The sequence below is a fragment of the Amblyomma americanum genome, chromosome 1, assembly GCF_052857255.1.
Source record: "Amblyomma americanum isolate KBUSLIRL-KWMA chromosome 1, ASM5285725v1, whole genome shotgun sequence".
NCBI classification, from domain to species: Eukaryota; Metazoa; Arthropoda; class Arachnida; order Ixodida; family Ixodidae; genus Amblyomma; species Amblyomma americanum.
In genome coordinates, this window is record NC_135497.1 from 298,326,579 (window position 1) to 298,347,314 (window position 20,736).

The 20,736-nt window shown below is 42.8% G+C and overlaps 1 protein-coding gene across 3 annotated transcripts in view; it reads left to right on the forward strand.

Moving 5' to 3' along the window:
- Positions 1 to 20,736, forward strand: part of LOC144115270 (nuclear pore complex protein Nup133-like) — a 144,638-nt gene that overhangs the window by 70,247 nt on the left and 53,655 nt on the right. For all 3 annotated transcript variants that reach the window (XM_077649577.1, XM_077649578.1, XM_077649579.1), the window contains 9 exons: positions 420 to 479; positions 4,403 to 4,464; positions 5,964 to 6,031; positions 6,657 to 6,748; positions 7,489 to 7,591; positions 12,995 to 13,057; positions 13,530 to 13,617; positions 17,597 to 17,657; positions 18,791 to 18,862. In XM_077649577.1, the coding sequence (XP_077505703.1) occupies positions 420 to 479; positions 4,403 to 4,464; positions 5,964 to 6,031; positions 6,657 to 6,748; positions 7,489 to 7,591; positions 12,995 to 13,057; positions 13,530 to 13,617; positions 17,597 to 17,657; positions 18,791 to 18,862 (669 nt within the window). The remainder of the gene's footprint in view (positions 1 to 419; positions 480 to 4,402; positions 4,465 to 5,963; positions 6,032 to 6,656; positions 6,749 to 7,488; positions 7,592 to 12,994; positions 13,058 to 13,529; positions 13,618 to 17,596; positions 17,658 to 18,790; positions 18,863 to 20,736) is intronic.

Here is a 20,736-nt window from a genome sequence, read left to right on the forward strand (position 1 = left end):
TGCTTCAATCAAGTGAGTTCAAATCAGTGAGCATCCACTGTATTACAAAATTCGTGCTTTATTGCCCAAAAGCTATAAACTGTGACATTTTCATCCATTGTGGTCAGGTTTTATTTAATACAGTCAACTCTAGACAGTTTGAGCTTAAAAAATGCCCAAAATTTTTTCAAATTGTATGTACTATTTTGAATTAAAGGGAGCTTCTGTAATTTGTTTGATGCTGACAGCACATTGTTTGAATTAACCAGATGTTTGAGTCAAGCAAAGTCGAAGTAATAAGATTCCACTGCTTGCAGAGAACAGGGCTCAGTAATCAATTCAACATGCATCATCACCTGAAAAATTGTTCTATAGTAAGTCTTGGTGCGTTTTTTTTTTTAATTCCTTGCACAGTGGTGAATCTGTGTCATCTTTTTCAGCTATGTGGCGAGTGTGACCTGGACCGGTGCATGAAGGAACAGTTCCACGAGACAGTCTGGGTGTGTATCTAAGCATTCAGCACTTCTCAGCATGATGCACAAAGCGACTGATGTGTCACTGTGAGAATGAAATGAAATCCAGTGTTGGTTGCTTTATCAAAAGTCATGTGGTTTTGTTGAGGCTGATCTTGTGTAAATACTACTGACCTCGTAACCGAAACTGTGTGCTGAGCCTATTGGCGCCATCAAGACATTGCTTTTCTTTTTTTTTCTTCTAATAATGCTATCTGGTGTCCATACTTGGGGTTCAGTGTTTCTGGTTTTTAGATTTTGAAAATTGAGAGGATGAATTGCGTTTCTGAGTACAGTACACACTTGGCACTGCATCATTGTGCAGGGACCTCCCCAGAAATTTTTCAGAGGTGGACATTTGTCGACCAAGAAAGGGGCGGACTCTGGAGGGAGAGACAGAGGGTGTCAGTGAAGAACAGAGATTTTACCTGTCTTCTGAAAAGCACTGACATGGTACTTTGTGTTGGGGAGGGAAGGTTGTAAGAGAAGGGTGCAGAAAAAAATTTTTTAAAGTTAAATAAAGGAAACTTATATAAACAATTATGCAGTCATTGAATTGGGGTGAATACACATCGAAGGGGATGCAGGTTAGTGAAGAAGTCCAATGTCCTGTAGATGAGCAGACAAAAAGTTGAGCGCAGGGCGCATACATAGCAAGGGGCAATACAAGAATGTTTTAAGGTTTGTTGATTTGTCCAGTGGTCATTAGATAGGCGAATAAAAAGTGCATTTGCAGCAGGCTGAGGGACCTGAACCACTGTTTGTCGGTAGTGGCACTTGTGACAAGAGTTCGGTTAAAAATAAAATGTACGAGCTGGGAAATGTGAAGCTGGAACAGTGGAATTGTACGCAAGTTCATTTCAATCTGATCACGTGAAAGACTCTTAGGTCTTTGTCTCCCCCATTTTACCATTTGCTGCAAGCGGCAACACACTTCCCTAGAATTTCTGAAACTTTTTGACTCCCGCGATTGTGACTCGCGGTAGTTTAGCATGCACAAAATGTCCTCTATGTCTTGCGACAGCTTCCTGCGTCTGCCGGAGAAGCAGTCTCTGGGAGGCAGCATGTGCTCTGTGCTGTTTTCACGGTGACTGCTGTAATCGAACAATTATTGCCTGTATAGAATCAGGAAACTTTCCTAGGCCAAAGGGGACAAGAAAAAAAATCCAGGGAGCCAACCTGCACCACTACACAGTCTCTCACAGCATTGTTTTGTTTTTGTGACATGCTTGGCAACGTCGCAAAAATGAGAAGACGCTGTGAGAGACCGATCCATGCGCACTACTCTCCTCACCAACCTCCACCAAATCACCTAGACCCTATGCCATGAGAGACTGGAGGGAAATGAGAGGCCACATGCTCTAGCTGGAGGCATCATCAACTGAGCGCGGCCACCCACCATGCCCGCTTTTACTCCTCTACCCTCCACTTATAACGAATATCTCGAGTGTCAGTGTCTTTAGCGCAGACACCTCCCTCCCACGTCACAGGGAATTATACACTGCAGACACCTTTTCATGGTGGCAGATACAGAGAATACCTTCCCAAACCTCCATACACCCGAAATTATATGCCGACAGATGACCATGGTGCCAGGCCCACCCCACACTTGATCACATTTTGTGGAGATGTGGGGCCAAACCGAACAATCTATTGACACAAAGCGCTTCTTTTGAGTGGTGGAAGGTATTGCTGACCAGCAATATCCTGGAGGACCAACGGGCCCTTATCCGACAGGTTCGCAGGGCAGCTAAAGCCAGTGGGGCACTGGAATAAGGACCCCACCTCAATCAACTCTTTTTTGTTTACTAAAGTTTTTCTTCCTCCTCCTCGTTTTTGCATGCGAGCAAGTTTGCAGAGAACACAGGAGAAGTGAGTGACATGATGGCCATCTTTGCTTCTTTTTTTTTCGCATGAGGGCCAAAAACAAAGCAAAAATTGACAGGTGATCATTTAGTGTCATGCGGCACTTCTTTGCCAGCAATGTGCTTTTAATTTTGTTAACAAATTCGCTTTCAATATTCCCCTTTTAAAATGCGCCTTTCCGATTTAGGAACGCAGCTTCTGCGTACCTCCTCTTCTTCCTTTCCGTCTTGCACTCTGCTCACTCCAACGGCGGCGGCGGCATGCTGCGAGCTCTAGTTTCTCTCGCTCCTGTTAAAGGTTCTATTGCTGCACACTTGGGAAGTAATGAGAAGAAAATTGGCAATTTATGTGAAGATTTTGACCACGCTGTGAACTAATTGCTAGGTGACACTTATCCCCACCCCGATACAAAGGGGAGGCTAATAATTATCTATCTCCTCTCCCTCTAGCACTCCTTCACTCTGGTCACAAGCCCAGAAAATCTGAATAAACACATTTAGGTTGCATGGCTGCCACCACGTGCTGTATGACGCTGAACACTCAAAATCACCGCACGAATTTCGAATGTTCGGTGCATCCCATTGATTTTCTATGACTGTCCTAAATAGTCAAAAATCTGTCTGAATAGGCAGATTTTGAAGTGACGTAGAAAATGACCATGTTTGCACAGAATCTCTTGGGACCGTCTGGCTTTCTCAGTATGATAAGATTAGCCACCACGGTGGCTCAGTGGTTATGGCGCTCGGCTACTGACCCAAAAGAGATGGGTTCAATTCCAGCCGTGGCATTCAAATTTTGATAGAGGCAAAATTCTAGAGGCCCGTGTACTCTGCGACGTCAGTGCACTTTAAAGAGCCCCAGGTGGTCGAAATTTCCGGAGCCCCTCACTGCGGCGTCCCTCGTAGCCTGAGTTGCTTTGGGATGTTAAACCCCCATAAATTAAACTAGTATTATAAGTTTAAAATACCCCCTTGAGTGACACGTTGCTCACTACTGGTGCAGCCAAATGACACTTGTTGTTGATGTCCATGAAAGCTGGGAATGACAACACCTGCAACAGTTTTCTTTTATGGAGACATGGGATATACTTTTAATGCAGTAAAAAGAGTATCTGCGTTTTCTCGCTCCACAAGCAGAGGCATGGCATGGGCGCGAGCGATAACGCAGGCACACTTAAAACTCTTTCCTGTGTGTGCACCTCAGCCAGTGTTACGCAGTGAAGTCTCAGCATTTTCTACCAGCAGTGAGCAAGTCCGCTGAGGTGGGAGTCCGCATTGGGCATTGTCAAGTTACGTGTCGTCTTGTTCATTCATGACCTTATCGAGTGATGAGCAGGTGATAGCAGACAGGGTGGGTGGCTGGACTAGTGAGGGTATCCCTGATTGTGGTAAAATAATTAGCAGGCATTGCAGGATTGCAGACATTATCAGTACATTCTTTCAGCAACAAATTGTGCTAGGCAGGCCCTTGCTTTTTTTTCCATATGCTCTTGTGTGCATGTACTCTAATGCACTTATGTTTCATTTTAAAGTTGTTCTGATTGGCCTGGTCACAAGGTCACGTGACCTTGTGACCTTGGTCACTTGACGTGACGTCATCACAACCCGCCCACTATGGCAGGTGTAAATTAAATTAATTTGATTAAATTAAATTCAGTTGCCACCTGCCCAGTATGGCACCTCACGTCATGAGATTTCGCATTCTGCGTTGCTCACAAAAGTCGTCGGTTAGTTGAGAGGGTGCTGATGTATGTCACAGGATCACAGGACCATGGCGCAAAAATTAAAAACTGAAAAACAATGGGCAAGGGCGAGACACCTGGGAAAGGGCGAGACAAACAGGTTGGAACAGGTTCTTGGTAGACTCACTGAGTGCAGGATTATGTGTGTGCCAATAAAGATACAGTGACCACATTGTGTATGTGGTTTAAGAACTTACACAGACACAGAAACATGTAGCAGCAGCATTGCTTCTACTGTTGTTACATTCCACTCTTAAGGTGACTTTGGCATCCTAATTTTTCTCTCTTGTCTTCCCGTGCACAGAATGGCAGCAACACTTTACCTATGCACCTGAAGGCATGGTGCATCGACATGCAGTTGCCATCGTAAGTTTCGTCCTCATTCTGTCGACTAGAGGTGTGCAAGAATAAAATTTTGGCTCCGGAGCGAATACGAATAATGAAAATTGGACGTGAGCAGAATAAAATATTTTTGAATTTCGAATGGCAGTACTGGTAGTTCCAACTAAAGAGAAATGCTTTTCCACAAAACACAGCAATGACAAGATACAATATTCCAAAAATATTTTGTTTTGTTGTCTTCAGCATAATTTACTAATCCTTTCAAGCCCACCAGGCATTAAGGGAAGGGGAATTGTATAGCAGTAATACTAGTAACAAATATTTTTTAGACTAATGCATTATTTACGTTTCTTTGGATAACAATTGCGTCATTAGAAAACGAATTGTGATGTCGTGCAGTTTGACCTACTGCTCGTGTGACAAAGGAGCTTACTGAGTGCTGTCTTGAAGCATTATAAGATGGCCAGAAACCTCCTTACTGGAGGAGGGATCTCAGGGGTTGATTATCGGAGGGGCAAGGCGTAATTAATGTACTGCTGGCAGCGCGACAGTATGGCTTGCGAAACAGACACAGCAGCAGCAACCTGAGCACTGGTTGTGGAATGCTGCCTGAAATGTTGTGTTCACGACAACACAGAGCCCACTTAGTTCTTGTTTATCAGTTTCACTGGGCTGCAAGCCCCGTGATGGGCCTGAACGCATGAACAAAACCACGCGTTTAGATGTCCCAGTGCCCGGGCCACGCCTTATGTTCTGTGGTTGGCTGGCTTTGAGCCAGATGTGTTTGTTGAGTGGTTTTTTCTTCTCCTCTCTGTCCTGAGATGTGCAGTTTCTAGATTCTCGCTGGCAAAAATTGAGAGTGATCGCCGCAAAACAACCACAGCAGAGCACGCTTTCTGCATTTGCACCTCTTCCTCCACAAGCCAGGCCGCTTCTGCGTGCGTGCCGTGTCTCTTATCATAGTGATTTAAAACGAAAGGCTCACAGCCAGCTGTACGCTACATCGTGGCGCGACACAGTGACATGCCGTGCGGTGGGGCATTTCGTTTTCTGACCCACAAGCCTGCAGCGACAGTGCCAATTCAGGCAGCTCTCATTGGCCCTCAGCACATTGATTTTATCAAGGCCTAGCTTACCACGCGCTGGCTTTTAGTCGAGCTCCCGTGCTGGCAGTCGATACTATGTCGCGATGTATTGCAGCAAGTGTAGATGAACAACAAAATTTGTAACTTTTGATTGTTTAGAGGAGTTGAATAGTGCAAGTAGAGTGGGAAGTACAGTGCGAAACAAATCTAATAGTGAATAGTCGCTATCTATTCTAAGTTTCCCTAACCCTGTGTTTTTCGCGCATCATAGCCATAGTAGCTTTTGTGCCATTAAACGCCACACAACTATAGCTATCCATTTTAAATTTCCAATATTCGTACACCCCAACCATTGAAGCTTGCTCTTGTCTTGTTTTTGTTGCCCAAATGACCGATTTTGCAAATTTTGCTGCATATTTTTCACTCTTTCCTGCACAGGAATGGTGTTGCAATCTTGATGGCTGCCCTGAATCCCCATGTTTCTCAACGGCTCTACTATGCCATTGGTGAGATTTTTGCCGATTATTTTGACTGTACTACTTTCAAAACTCCTCATGAAACATATTCTTGTCTTGTGAGCTTTTACTGAGATTTTGAAGCTGGAGGACATATGCACAGCTGTCTGCCTAGCAAGTGTCTGTTATTTCGGGGCTGTGTTCGTTACTTCCCTGTCTGTCCTTGTCTTTGTGCACTACTAGTACCTGCTATATTGGCATATATGTTGAAATGTCATAGCTGTAGCAAGATTTTAAACTACACAATTAATATGACTTGATGATTTGTTCGTCCCAATATCTCTACAGAAATATTTTCGGTGATTTAAACTTTACAGTTCAGCTGAAAAGGCACTGTGGGAATTATTAGTTTTGTTTGTGTTCCCATTAGGGTGTGTGTATGTAATAGTTGCAATATGAGCTTGACACCTTCAGCCTGACTGCAGTCTGCAAATTGTGCTAAGTGAGGCAGCTGAACATACAATGGCTTTGATGTGTGTAACGCATCTTGAGGGGCAACTTTTTGCTTTGGATTTTTTTCTAGTTTTATTAGAATAGGGTAACAGTCTGTCTGTGTGTTGGCTGATGGCAGCACCATTGTGTACATACCAACATTTTATTGCTGTTTTCTCTCTAGGCACTGTGGATGTTCGTAGCTTGGGCTCACCAGCCGACTGTCCAGCCAGCTTCACGGACTTCACAGTGCTTCGTTTCCAGGAGCAGTATACGGTCAGTTGCTTAGAGATTCAGCACCCCTTATGGGTGGATGTTGGGTTGCTGCTTTTGGGTCATGTTTGCTGTTTTCTATTTTGTACTTTGCTCTTCTTTTGCTCATATATGTGCCAGTTGTACTATTCATCCGAGGAATTCATTTCTGTGTTTTAGTGTGTAGTCTTTCTTTCTTTATTTTACACAGTTTTCCATTGTTGATATTGGGAAATTGCAGCTAAAGCTGCTATTTTTAATTTTGAATAAAAAAATGAGAATTAATAAAGAAGCATGCTCACATAGGCCTTGCTAGTTTCTAGGTGTACTGATCACTGTTTTTTCAAGATTCTGGATTATCGTCCCTGAACCAATATGTGCAGAAATTTTCTTTTGTTGCACCATTAAGGAATGGAATAGTCATTTAGAAAAGTAAGTGTACATTGCAAATGAAAATGCAATTTTCTTTTTTCCAGAACTGCAACCCTTCTGTTAAAAGATATATGAGCAAGCGGTGCAGCCCTTGAAAAACAATATCGCAACAATTTGGTTGTGGCAATGTTATACTTCCACTGTCACTTAGCGCACATGCCGGTGGTAATTTTTACCATCATTTCATTTGTATCTCAACAACTTTCTGCTCCTCTCCATATTGCAGTGGACTTTTTGTGGCAGTAGTTTTATGAATTTTTGCTCCCCTTAAAATAACTGGATGCTGAACCACAGGTATAAGGTTGAAAAGAATTGCACTCTTTTTCTGACAGGAGAAGGATGAAGAAGCACTGCTGAGCTACAAGTTTGTCCTTCCATCAGCAATGTGCCCCTCCAGCTTTGTGTACAGTGGCACCAAAGTCTACTGTGTGATGTGTGAGTATGCAGTTGATGCATTTTTCCGTCTGACAGGCTTCTGTCAGCAATACGAAATATGCCCATTCACTAGGCCATATTGAATTCCTCGGCATTCTTTGGGGCAACAAGATTGTGCGCATGCACTGAAAACAGGTTACTGGTGGCTTTCCTTCAGACTTCACGAGCAAGCTTGTGATTAACAGATGTCTTACCTAGCAGATTTATTTATTTATTTTTTTATTTATTCAAGTTACTCACAGGCTCCTTTACATTGGAGCATTGTGTGAGTGGGGCAGTACATAGAAGTTAGAGAACAGCGCAAAAAAAAACACAAAATAACACAAAACACAAAAAAAAAGGACAGAAGAAAAACTTTATACAATAGTTAGCAAGAGGCACTCAGAAGAATACAAATAAAGTAATACAACACACAATAATTACGTGTTTCAAAATGTGGCAACATGGAAATGGAACACGATTTGACAGAAAGGCTAAAAAGTGCACAAGTTAGTTCACACTAAGCAGCAATAAAACATTTTTCGCAAGAATACACAGAACTGAGACAACTAGGCGAAGATTGCGGTTATTTTATCACGAAATGTAGCAGGATTTCTGGTATTAGTAGCATCGTCAGGAAGGCTGTTCCAATAGTTTATGGCACGTGGGAGAGCAGACATGTTGAATGCTTTTGTATGACCAAAAATACGCGTAAAGCTGCTATGATTATGGAGGCGATGAGATGTGCGACATGGCCGTGACAAAGGTAATGTGTGACTGTGAAGACTGAAAATCATTTTATGAAATAAGCAAAGAAGGGCTACGGTACGACGTGATTCTAAAGACTCAAGTGATAGCAATAACTTGATCTTAGTGACGCTGGAATGCCGGTTATAATCACGAGCGATGAAGCGTGCAGCACGGTTCTGTATAGATTCGAGATTACGTGTTAGATACGCTTGGTGAGGTGACCAGATGGGTGATGCAAATTCTAGTTGTGGGCGGACAAACGTCTGGTAGGCTAGTTTTCGAGTGTCAGATGGTGCACCATGAAGATTACGCTTTAAGTATCCAAGGGTTCGTGAAGCCTTAGCTGTAATTTTATTAATGTGTGTCGACCAGGAAACGTTTCGATTTAGGTGAATGCCGAGATATTTATATGAGGACGCTGTTGTCACATGATTACTGCAGAGCGAGTAGGTGAAAGAAGAGTTTGAAAGTTTACGGCTGAAAGTCATTAATTTACACTTATCAGTGTTGACCGGCATTAGCCACATGGAACACCAGTTTGTTATATGGTCTAGATCTTTCTGTAAAGCGATATGATCGGTTTGATTAGAAATTCTGCGGTAAATAATACAGTCGTCAGCAAACAAACGGATGTTAGAGGTAATGTCGGTTGGCAGATCGTTAATATATATTAAAAATAGTAACGGGCCCAGGACACTGCCCTGGGGAACACCGGACGATACTTCAGAGAGAGAGGATGAACAATTATTTATACTGGTAAATTGTTTGCGAAATGAGAGGAAATTTCTAATCCATGATAGCGTTAATGAGTCGATATTTAAAGCAGAGAATTTGGCAATTAAACGACAATGTGCTACCCGATCAAAAGCCTTAGAAAAGTCGATGAAAATGCAATCAGTCTGTTGGTTATCATTCATGTTAGTCAGAACTTCGTGCGTAAATTTCATGAGTAGAGTATCGCATGACAGTCCTTTTCTAAAACCGTGCTGATGAGGGTAAAAAAAAGCGGTTTTGTTCAAGGTGCTGCGCAACATTTGAAGCAATGATATGTTCTAGGAGCTTACATGCAATACTGGTTAAAGATATAGGTCGGTAGTTACTGATGTTACTTCTGTCTCCGGATTTGAACACGGGGATGACTTTGCCTATTTTCCAATCAAACGGAAGTTCACCTGTAGATAAAGACTGCTGAAAAATGTGATACAAGATTAAGCTGCTCGAGTTTATAGTGAGTTTAAGAATTTTGGCGTTGATTCCGTCAACACCAGAGCTAGTGGACATTTTAAGGTTTTTGATAAGTGACGCGATGCCTTCAACAGATAATTCGATGGGGGTCATATATCTGTAGTCGACTTCGGCGGTGGCAGGAACGTTAGAAAGATCTTCATGGGTGAACACTGAAGTAAAATAATTGTTAAAGATAGTCGCACTTTCTTCGTCAGTAATGAAATTTCCGGTATTGTCCTGTAGAGCGATTTGGGTATGAGTGTTAGTTGGGGATATTGTACGCCAGAATTTTTTAGGGTTGTTGCGCATAAGGGATAGAAGATCATGAGAATAAAATTTATGTATCGCTTTACGAACGGCACGGCAGTATTGTTTTTCGCAGTCTTTCTGTTGCAGTTTCAGAGAGGGAGATCCAGATTTTTTCATTGCTTTAAATAAGCGCTTCTTTTTATTCTTAATTGTGCGAAGTGACCTATGATACCATGGCTTAGAAATGTTGACCCGAAATGAAGTTTGTGGTACGTGAGCAACCATTAATGACAGCAACTTTTCTTTAAATAAGGTCCAGTTTTCATTGACGGTACGGGAAGAGAAAGTGGAAAGGTACGAGGAGCAAAATTCTTGCAGACCAACGTTAAGAGCTTTGCAATCAGCTTTTTTATAGTTGAAGATGAGCTTAGACGTTAGATGCCGCGTATGTGATGGAATGCTAACTGCAAAATTAAGAATCAGATGGTCACTGAATCCCTCACTAGTAGAGACGATGCTTGAATTGTCGGGGCATGAAGTCAAAACAAGGTCAAGAATATTCGTTCCGCGTGTAGGTTGGTTTACTAACTGAGTTAAAGAAAAATCTAAAGTTAAGTCGATGAAGTCTTTAGAACAGCGAGAGTCAGAGGTGAGGTTAGACCAGTCAATGTCCGGGAAATTGAAGTCCCCCATCAGAAATATATTAGCTTTAGGAAACTTGGTCCTTATGGCACTGAGGTTATTGGGCAAGTGAGATATGAAAGCAGCGGAGCTATCTGGTGGTCTGTAACATGCACCTATTATTGAATTAACGAATGATGACGTAATGCAGATCCATATAATCTCAAGGGGACTGGGTAAATTAACAAGATGAGATGCTATACGCTTCTTGACGGCTATTAGGACACCTCCTCCTCTTTTGTTTTCTCTATCTTTGCGGAAGATTATGTACTCGTTGGTATCGGGCAGTACCTCAGTGTCAGAAATATCAGGATTTAGCCACGTTTCAGTTAATGCTAAAATGTCACACTCACTGTTATCCAGGTATGAACATAGTTCAACACGTTTGGGTAGCAAACTACGCATATTAGTGCATGATAAGTGTAATCGTGATGGCGTGTGATTACGACAAGTAGAGTTTGAATGATCGATTGTACCAGCTATCTTTTCCCTTGTGAGCTATCTTGTAGATCGAGTGACGCTCCCAGATGCAACATCAAATACGAAGGTGACGTCACCGATGTGCAGTCTGTCTACGCTAAGTTTATACGTGGCGTTTTGTGACTTCGCAAAATCAAGTAGGTGTTTCCTTGATATTCGTGTTTTTAACGAAAAATCTTCTCGTACAGCATAATTTGTATTCTTGAATTTGGGCCCCTTTTCCAGAACGAGCTGTTTGTCTTTGAAAAGTGCAAATTTAACAATGACAGGTCTGCATTTGCCTTCCTGGTACTTCCCGAGGCGATGTGCGCGCTCTATTTGAGACGGCTCGACTGTTACACCGAGGGTTTCCGAGCATAAGTTTATTACTTTTGTCTCTTTTAGATCAAGCAAACGGCAAAAGAACTGCCAGGAGGGGGAGACTGCAAGTGCCAGAAAAGTAGCGAAGAAAGTGACTTTGGTACATTGAGTGGTGCGGTTGTCCTGACTGAAAACAAATTTGTCTGTGGTTTAGCTCTGGTTAAACCTGCAGTGACGCGATAGCCACAGCTGGCCAAGTCGAACTCGCTCATTCGAATTGCAAAGTCAGTCTTTCGCCGCTCCGTTTCGCTGGGCATTCTTTCTTCATCTTCGTCCCATGACGTGATTCACTCTCTCCCCCCTCCCACTCAGTTTCGCTGGCGCGCCGCGCCGCTGGCAGCTGCTCTGCACCACGTGACCAACCACGCACCATGTGACCAACCACGTGACCACGTGGCAGCGGCACAGTGGCCACGGCACCGCCACGCTGGAGGCTCGAAATGCTAGAGTAAAGTAGCTATCGCTACAAAAAAGAAATGGTTACAGATCAGTAATACGAATCTGATGGGGTTACGGAAAATACTCATATCATCTAAACCGTACAAAACCCGTCTGCAGAAGGACGAGAGATGCATTCGCGCAGGCTTATTTACATCTGATGGGCCACGCTCCACCGCTCACTCGCAACATCGGTGATCGCTAAATCGTAGTGCGTTGGCGATATGTGGTCTGCACGCTGCCACTCACTGCTCACGCTGCATACTGCATGTCTAGCAATAGTGGCATTGGTGATGTGCGGACAGCACTGAGCGTTCACGGATGCAGTCGCAGCTTGCACATTCATTTTTGCTATTGTAGCACGGGAGAGTGTCCAGATATTCAAAATTTTGCCCATTGTACACAACACATTCCAGCAAGGGAATTTTACAAATTTGTATCATTCCAAAATTTATATGAACTGCAGTTGTATCATGGAAGTATCATTCCAAAATTTATATCAACCGCGATCATATCATGGATGCTGTACTGTACAGTAAAGCACGACGTGATGCTACATCACTGGCCTGTTAGCTTGTTGAGGCCGGCTAGTTGGTATCAGTTTATGATAGACCTTTTCATAAACAGGCCAAGGAGCGCTGCCTTATTGGGCACTGGACTGTGCTCGTGGCACAGGAAGAGTTGGAGGATTAAGCTCCCCAACGCTTTTCCCGCAATAAAAATAAAAACGGTTTTTCCGGGGTTTGTGAGAAGGTCTATATATGGCAACCTCTTGAAATAAGCTCTTTTTTTGTGAGGAGGAGGAACATAACTACATGAGCTCTAAATGTCAACTGACGGAATTTAATGATTTCTTGTGTGTGCCTATCCTTGCCTATGCTGATTAAAGAACACTTTTCAAAGAGTGGTGTACAATGTTTGCATGTGTTATAATGTAGTACAAGCAGTTCGTCTTGTTCATTCTTGTTCTCTACGTTGCGTTTATGTTCACGAAGGAGGTCATTAATGCAATGACCAGTTTCTCCTACATATACTGCCATCCACTTCTGTCTGTGTTCCTTGTTTTCTGATGAGCTCCAACCTTAGCAAAGAGTGAAACAATAAGGCTAAGGTTCGACGGGAGTATTTGAAATTAAATGTCTTCCGCTGTACGGTTAGTTAAACATTGCATGCCAGGTCTGCAGTCAATAGTGTGCTTTTGCTTGAGTCGGCAGGTTTATATACATTTTTTTTTTTCAGCTGGCAGCGATGTGGGTGACCTGGATGTTATTGAGTTCAAGAAAGACAAGCTTCTAGGAGCAGGTGAGACGACAGCACCAATGAGACACGCAAAATATTTAGTTCCAACAGCTTGGGCTGGCTTATCAGTGTAATAAAATCTGCATTGAAGTGCAAGAGCTGACCTGAATATAAACAGACTTCTGTTTCTTTTTATGGCAAGTTTTTTGTTGCTGCTACAGTTATCAAGCAACATGCCATGTCTGGATGCACACAGTACAGCCAGTAATACTAGTGCTGAAAACAGCAGGAAAAGTCATGCATTTTTCTTTGTGTGTTTTCACTCTCTTCACCGTTTAACAATAGCACTGTAATTGTTGCAGGTATATGCACTTCTACTGCAGTGCTTGCAGTGGCACCAGCTGTAAACTGTGCCACATGTGCCAAACCTTATCTTCCTTTTCATTTTTTCTAAATGATGAAAATAATGACAGTAGGTGTTTGGTTCTGCCACTTCTTTTTAGCAACAGGTGCTTCTCGTTCTTTTGATTTGCAGGCTGCTATGAGGAAACACCATTGTTCTTTTCCCGTGTCAACGGCATTGTTTGCATTCGTTCAGTCCATGCAACCGCACGTGATGCAAGGTCAGTGCACCTTTGTGTGTGAAACTTTTGCTATTTTTTTTGTTTTCTCTCAGTTTTCTTTGATACAGAGTGAACATCACTGGGTTGACAGGGAGTTTATTTGCTCATAAGTGCTTGCAGGATGTGCCTGCTGTGGTGGCTTAGTGGTTATGTTGCTGAGCTGCTGATTCCAAGATCACAGGATCAAATTCTAAGTGTTGCAGCCACATTTCAGTGAAAGTACCCCAGGGGTTCTAGATTAATCCTGAGCGCTCTGCTATGGCATCCCTCGTAGCCCATTTGTTGCTTTTGGACGTTAAGCCCCACATATCTAAGTAAAAGCTCATTAATTCGAGACTCATCAATTGTAAAATCTGGTTAATTTGAACTGCTGATGCAGTCTCGGCAAGCACCCATGGAAGTCTGTGGCGTCGAACGCTCACTAATTCGGGCATTAATTCAAACGGGCTCCCGAGGCAGCATCCAGGAATGACCGACACAGCAAGCCGTCATCACAATAGCCCTACTCAAAACAGCTGCATGCTGCAGAGTTGCGGACGGACCTCTGCCATGCATGCAATGGCAGTCGTGACGAAAACTGGACGAACCCGTCTCCAAGAATTGTCTGACCGTGTAGTTTTCGGCTTCGCTTTGTGGAGCTTCGCGTCAAGCCCACATCGACGACAGCTATAGGCCACGCATCAGCCATCCAACCGAGCTCAGCTGTTCACAGTTTTAGATGTCGATTGGCGCCGCCACAGGCTTCACTCTTTCATTTGCATGGTTCTTCTACTGTGCCAAAATTGCGCACTTGTCACACGCCATTTGCTGTTTGCACACACAAGCACGGCCACACGTCTTATCTAGCAGCCATAGATGAAGCCTTCTCACAGCCACTTGTGAAGCTCTACCGCTACTGCAACGCATTCTGAAGGATGCTGCGAGGGCTCTTGCCGTTTTGGAGCAGTTCTGCTGTGCACGCAATAAGGTTTTAATTGAAATGTGAAATATAGTCTTTGTCGCATTGTTCTCATCTCAAAAGCAGGCAACCATTGCCCAATTTTTTTACTAAATAAATTTGTCGTAATGCAAGTGGTTCTTGTTGGTATTTTCGAGGTAATTCAATAATTTGAACTTTGGATAATTCAGACATTTTTCCCGGTCCCTTGAAATTTGATTTAATGACCTTTTACTGTACTGCTATGCTTACAGGATGTAAAGTTGTGTGCTCAGCAGTGCCACTTTTGCATTTTTAGACTTGCTCAAAGGCTTGAAATGGCTGTGCTGTGCTCATGCATTGATCTGGGCTGGCCACAAGCAACTGAATTAATGATAGAATGTATGAAAAACTCCGTGGATGCAGATGTGCATGTCACTGTGAATGATGCACCACCTACATGTTGTATCCTTGTTTGGGCAGTTAGTGAAACTGGCTGCATCAAAATTGAACATAATGGTCATGTTCAGGTTTGCTTAGGTGGAGCTGCACGTGCAGTTTTTCACCAAAACTGAAAACACCTGTTGTCCTTGTGGCTGCAGGGCTGATGCTTCCTTTGCATGCTGAACATGAAAGGTCCTCTCAATTTGGCTGCACTTTCTGCACCAGTTCAAGTGGTGCAGCACTCTCGCTCTTTATTTGTCAGTGCAGCTAGGGCTACCTGCACTTCGGCATTTGATTTCACGTCGTGCCGCGTGAGTTCCGCTCTTCTGCACTAGCCTTTTGGCAAGGTCTCTTCTCATGCAAGTCAACGTTTATGGATATACTTCAGTTTCAAAACTCTCAGCTGGAGCCGGGCGCGACTTGCTCCTAGGGAGTGTGAGAGCACTGCAGTTGACGCTTCCGCCATCGTGGCAGTCATGCGGCGTGGGCAACAGCAAGCATCTTATTGGATGTGGAGGTAGAATGTTTTGCTGTGCATCCGGTAGTTTTTTTTTCTTGACACATCATTCCATTCATTGCTTTCAGTAATGGCTAGTCATTCTCCTTCACCAGTTGATATCCATGAAGGAGAAATTTGAAAGGTGTCATGAACAGCACGGTTAACCACGACTGCTCATGCATATGCAGCTGCTCCCTATCACGAAGTGTTATTCTCATCGAACTTCCGAGCGTTTAATTGGTGTGGTACTGTTTTATCCTCCACGCAAAATATATGATTAAGCTTGAAGCAATGACTTAGCCTAAAGGAATAGAGACATCATCAATGGTGACGTCAAGAAGATAAACAAGGATGCATCTGCATTGAAGAAAAAACTGACGCGATTTATGATCAATCTCAGCCTAGCCATTTGTCGTTTACCTTCAAAAAGCACCGATCGCTGAAGAGGGTGGACGAAGTTTAGCAGCAAGCAGCCAGTATCTTTTAATCAGTCAAGAAAGTTGAATGACAAAGTCATTTTGAGAGCACTTATCTCACAGCTATTACTGAAAATGGTGCTTCCCTGCGACTTCCACAGAATTGGAAGATCTCGCAAGGTCAGATTAATTTGATCCCACTTTTAGAACCAGAGCCTGATCTTTGGGAAGTACGTTTTCGTATGAAACCAATCTTCGAGAAGTGCTTTTTCATAGGACACTTCGTGTGAGCAGCTGTTTGTCTTCAAGAGTAGTGAGTATCACTTTTCGATCAGCTGCCTGGAACGCTAGATGAATTTACAGCCCAGTTAGTTCATTTTTATTTATTATTGCACATGCATTTTTTCTTGCAAAAGTAAGATGGCAAAAAAAGAAATTCCTTGCAGAGAGAGCATCCATAGTGGTGTTAGGTCACCCCATTGCAAGGCTGGAGCAGCCCGACACTGCCTCATGGAGGACAAAAAGAGCACTCGCATGACTACCTCTCAATAGGTCCACAGTATAAGTGTGTAATAAGTGCGTGCTTCCTTTTAATTTTAATAGCCTGAATCACTTTGAGACATTAAATCCACATAAACCAAACCAATCCTTGTACTTTTAACATTCTTAATTGTTTGCATGGTGTCACTTACTTTTAGTCATTGCATTTGTCTCTTGTGATCCTTCATTAGAAATTTTCGCATTCAGACATTGATGCCTTGCCCAGTGCTACAGTGATGACTATATCATGAAGGAGTACGTTGAAGAATGTTGCATCATGAGCAGCAAAATAAGCCAGAACATTGGTACGCTGAGCGCACTTAGGGAGATACGCGGGTCTTGAAATAGCCATTTTTATTATTAAAGATATCGTAATTAAATTGGGTATGTATATGTGTTCCTTCTTCCTAGTTTCAAAAATATAATTAGTTTCAGTATAGCTCAATTAGGTCCCATATTGTAGGAAAATAACAAGCCTAAGTAGTTAAATTCTTAAGGGTCGCTAAGACACTTTCTTTCTACATTTATTGTTTTGGATTGAAATGAGGCTGTAGCCAAAGGCCTGCCATCTGGTGCAATGCTAATTATATTGTTGATGAAGCATATAATCTTATAAAATTGTTAAATTTTTGTACAAGCACCATATTTAAGAAGCATAGTTAATGACATGGTTCACAAAATTTGAAATGTTTGACTAAGCCAGACAAAAACAGCATAGCTTCACAGTTTAGTTATTTATGAATTTAATGGTATATGATTAATTGAAATTGCACCATCAAATCATCACATTTGAAGTGCACGCGCAAGCCATTCGGAGGTCGTTGTAGAGACCTAAAGAAACAGCAGAATTCGGACATTCCAAAGATATTTCACAGTAGGGAGTAATACAGTGGGGAAGGGGCCCAGCTTTCAAATAAAACCGAGATGGCAGCCATCAGGGACGCGGTCGTGGGAAGCGATGGGCACTAAGTCCTGCCGCATTTGGCTCCGAAGTCACCATTTCCATGTTTCGTAAGCACAAAATATTATATATATTTTAGTAGGTATTATCAGAGTGACTTTACTGCTGGTCTTATCACATATAGCTGCTTATGCACCTTTCATGAGGCTGTTACCACGTAATCTAGCCGCAAGTGCTTATAGTGTCACATGCCTTGCTTTCAGCCTTGCCATGGAACTCATGCCGGAGTGTCCATATTCGCTGGCTGATGATGAGACGATGGAGGTGAGCTGTGCATAGCAAACTTCATTTTTTTTTTCCCCTCAGTAGTAGTAGCACTATTGTTTGAGCACAGATCTGACATGCAGCTTGCATGAGGCAAACTTGTTTAAAGCTTTCTAAGCCTGATTTAACCACAATGTGAGAGCTGTACAATATCTTTGCATCTAGGAAAAGTGCGCGTGGACTAACACTTGATGACTGCTTCATCACTAGTCATTCAGATCATCGTTACCTTCCTTGCTATAAATCTTTTCCAGTTAGTGAGAGTTCCTGTAAAGGCCATTTCAATAATCACTGTTGTTTGTGTATAGTTCTGTTGAAGAAGTATTTGCAACAAATATTAAGTTTCTGTCTGTTGGCGACAACAGTGTGCCAAGGCTTAGAAATGGGAGAACTGGAGGAGACATGCCTGGTTGAACTTTAGGTAATTTATTGCAGCATCATTTTGTTCCTACTGTTTGGTTCGTTTTTCTCAGTGTGTGGCACAGGACAGTACACGGAACCACCAGAGGCTGTGTGCGCTCACAGCAGACGATGGAGCAGCAAAAGTGCCACTGTCCTTTGACATCGCTGCACATGGAAACCCAAAATCAAAACTTAAGAAGAAAAACAGCGCTGTAATAAATTATGTAATATGTACCGGGGCATACCCTCTCCAGTTCTGTCATTCGCAAGGCCTTCCACACTACCATCGGCAACAATAGGGGGACGGGCTAAATATTTGAGGTCTCTACTACAAACCAGCTGGGACACATTTTCAATAGTGTGCATTTGCTCTGGGGGCTCTGTGGTTGGCTGGAAATGTAGTACTCAGTACTTGACTTGGTATACCTTGTGATGCAGCTGCTGTTAGTTCTGAAAGCCATCTTTATCTTTAGCTCCGCTATTTCTGAGAGTTGTGAAAACATGTCATTTCGCCATAATATGTAAGATGTTTGCTATCGTTCCTTATATATGGTATTATCAGAGTGACCTTACTGCTGGTCTTATCACATATAGCTGCTTATGCACCTTTCATGAGGCTCTTACCTTTGTAGTCCAGCAGCAAATGCTTATAGCTGATCCCGTGAGTGCACGAAGGTGTATACATACTTCTGTGCGACATCTCTCACTCTCACTGTCATTGTCCATTCCAGGGGATCAGTGTTGATGAAAGAAATTTACACAAGCTGCGTTCAGCATTCGCCTTGTTTTGCCAAAATGAGCTGGTAAGTGGATGGCAAGCGGCAAGCATTCTGTTTTTTCTACTCCAAGGGCGTAGCTAGTGAAAATTCTCATTGTACACTCTGCTACACTGCAGGATTTCCTAGTATATTGCTACATAACCTTCTGCATTGCATTTTGGTAAAATGTTGTAAAATAATACCATTGTCAGTGGATGTAGGCTGATGATGATGACAGTAAATAATGGCCGTCTGCATGGGTGATGGAAATTTTGACCTACACTACACTGATGTTTACATTTTTAACATGGGGATTTTCATGCATAGCTATCTACTTAAAAAATGCTTCTTGCTGTGAAGCTATGGTTTGTACATATGCCAATGCTTGGAAGTATTTTAGAGATCCTGTTCTGAATCCTATTTTATTTGCGAGGCAGTTAATTTTGGGTTATATGGAGGCATTCCAGAACTGCTTTGGTGCATAAAGCTTGCCACTGAGATATACTCCCAGCTGAATGATTGGACCAGTGCCTGTGCTTGCCTGAAGATGATGAAAACACCAGCTCTACTATGCTTGCTGTGACACTTGTTCTGTTCTTCTCCGTGCAGATGACAGCATTTCTGTATTGCAGTAGAATCTCAATCGCACAAATTTCACGGGGTCATGAAAAATATTCGTATTGTCGGAAATTCGTATGTAGAATTTATGCAGATTTGTTTTCAGCCGGCGGGGTGTCATTACGGCCGTGTGTCATCGCTGACTCGCGACGTTTGCGCTGTGCTGGTCACACTCTGCCGCTAACTGCTCGCAGCATGTACCGTGCAACTGACCATCGCGACTTCAGCTACGCGCCGCCTCTCACTACTCACGTTGCGCACCGCGTGACTGGTGATTCCGGCGTCGGCGACGTACGGGCAGCAAGTAATTTGTGCTTGAGGGTGCGGCAGTGATTTGTGCGTTTGTGTTGTCCGCAGTGGGGTGGGGAGGGGTTGTTCGTGACATTCGAATTTATGCACATTGTGCACAATGCACTCTGGCCAGGACATTTTACGAATTCGTATCATCCCCAAATTCGTGTTAACCGGAATCATATCATTGAGATTCTACTGTATCCGGTTAGGCTCGTATTTGGGGCTGGCTTTGCATGCAACAGTGGTTTCTCATCAATTTCAACTCAAGCAGGCAGTAAGCGACAACAAACTTGCTGGTATATAAAATATCCTGGTAAATCGCGATTTATGTGACGTGTGGTAATAAACAACCACATCCTACATACAGGACATGGGCATTGACATTTTTGTAGCATTTCCTTCGTTGTAATGTTGCATGTGCAGTCAGTTATTATGGATTGCAATGCAAGACCAATAAATCTGCTGTGATTGAAATTTTATTGAAATACAGTTTTCTGGAACTGTGGAACCTGCTAGTGGACTGTTGGCAATTGGAACTCTCTTAATTCAAACAGAAGCTTTTGGCCCTGTCAGTACCAAGTGTATATACTCTGCATATTTTGCCAAGTAATATAAACTTTGTGTAAGTTTTTAAGTATAAACTCGGAATATTTTAAACAAATCTTCAGGTCATTCTAGGGGTGTGCAAATAGTATGTTTTTGAAATCGAATCAAATATGAATGCAATAATGAAAGAACTGAATCAAATAATGATATACGATTATTTACTACTTGTGCAAATATTCTTATAAAACTGATAATAATGTAAATCAGCGAAGTACTTGTAGTAGCACTATAACTCTTTTAGTTAAAGTTGTAACTGTCAAAAGATGCAGCAGCTTACTGCTGCTGTGGTGGCTCAGGGATTATGGTACTCAGCTGCTGACCCAAACGATGCAGGGTTGATCCCGACTGCAGTGGTCACACTTCTGTGGAGGCGAAATGTTCGAGGCCTGGTACTGTACAAT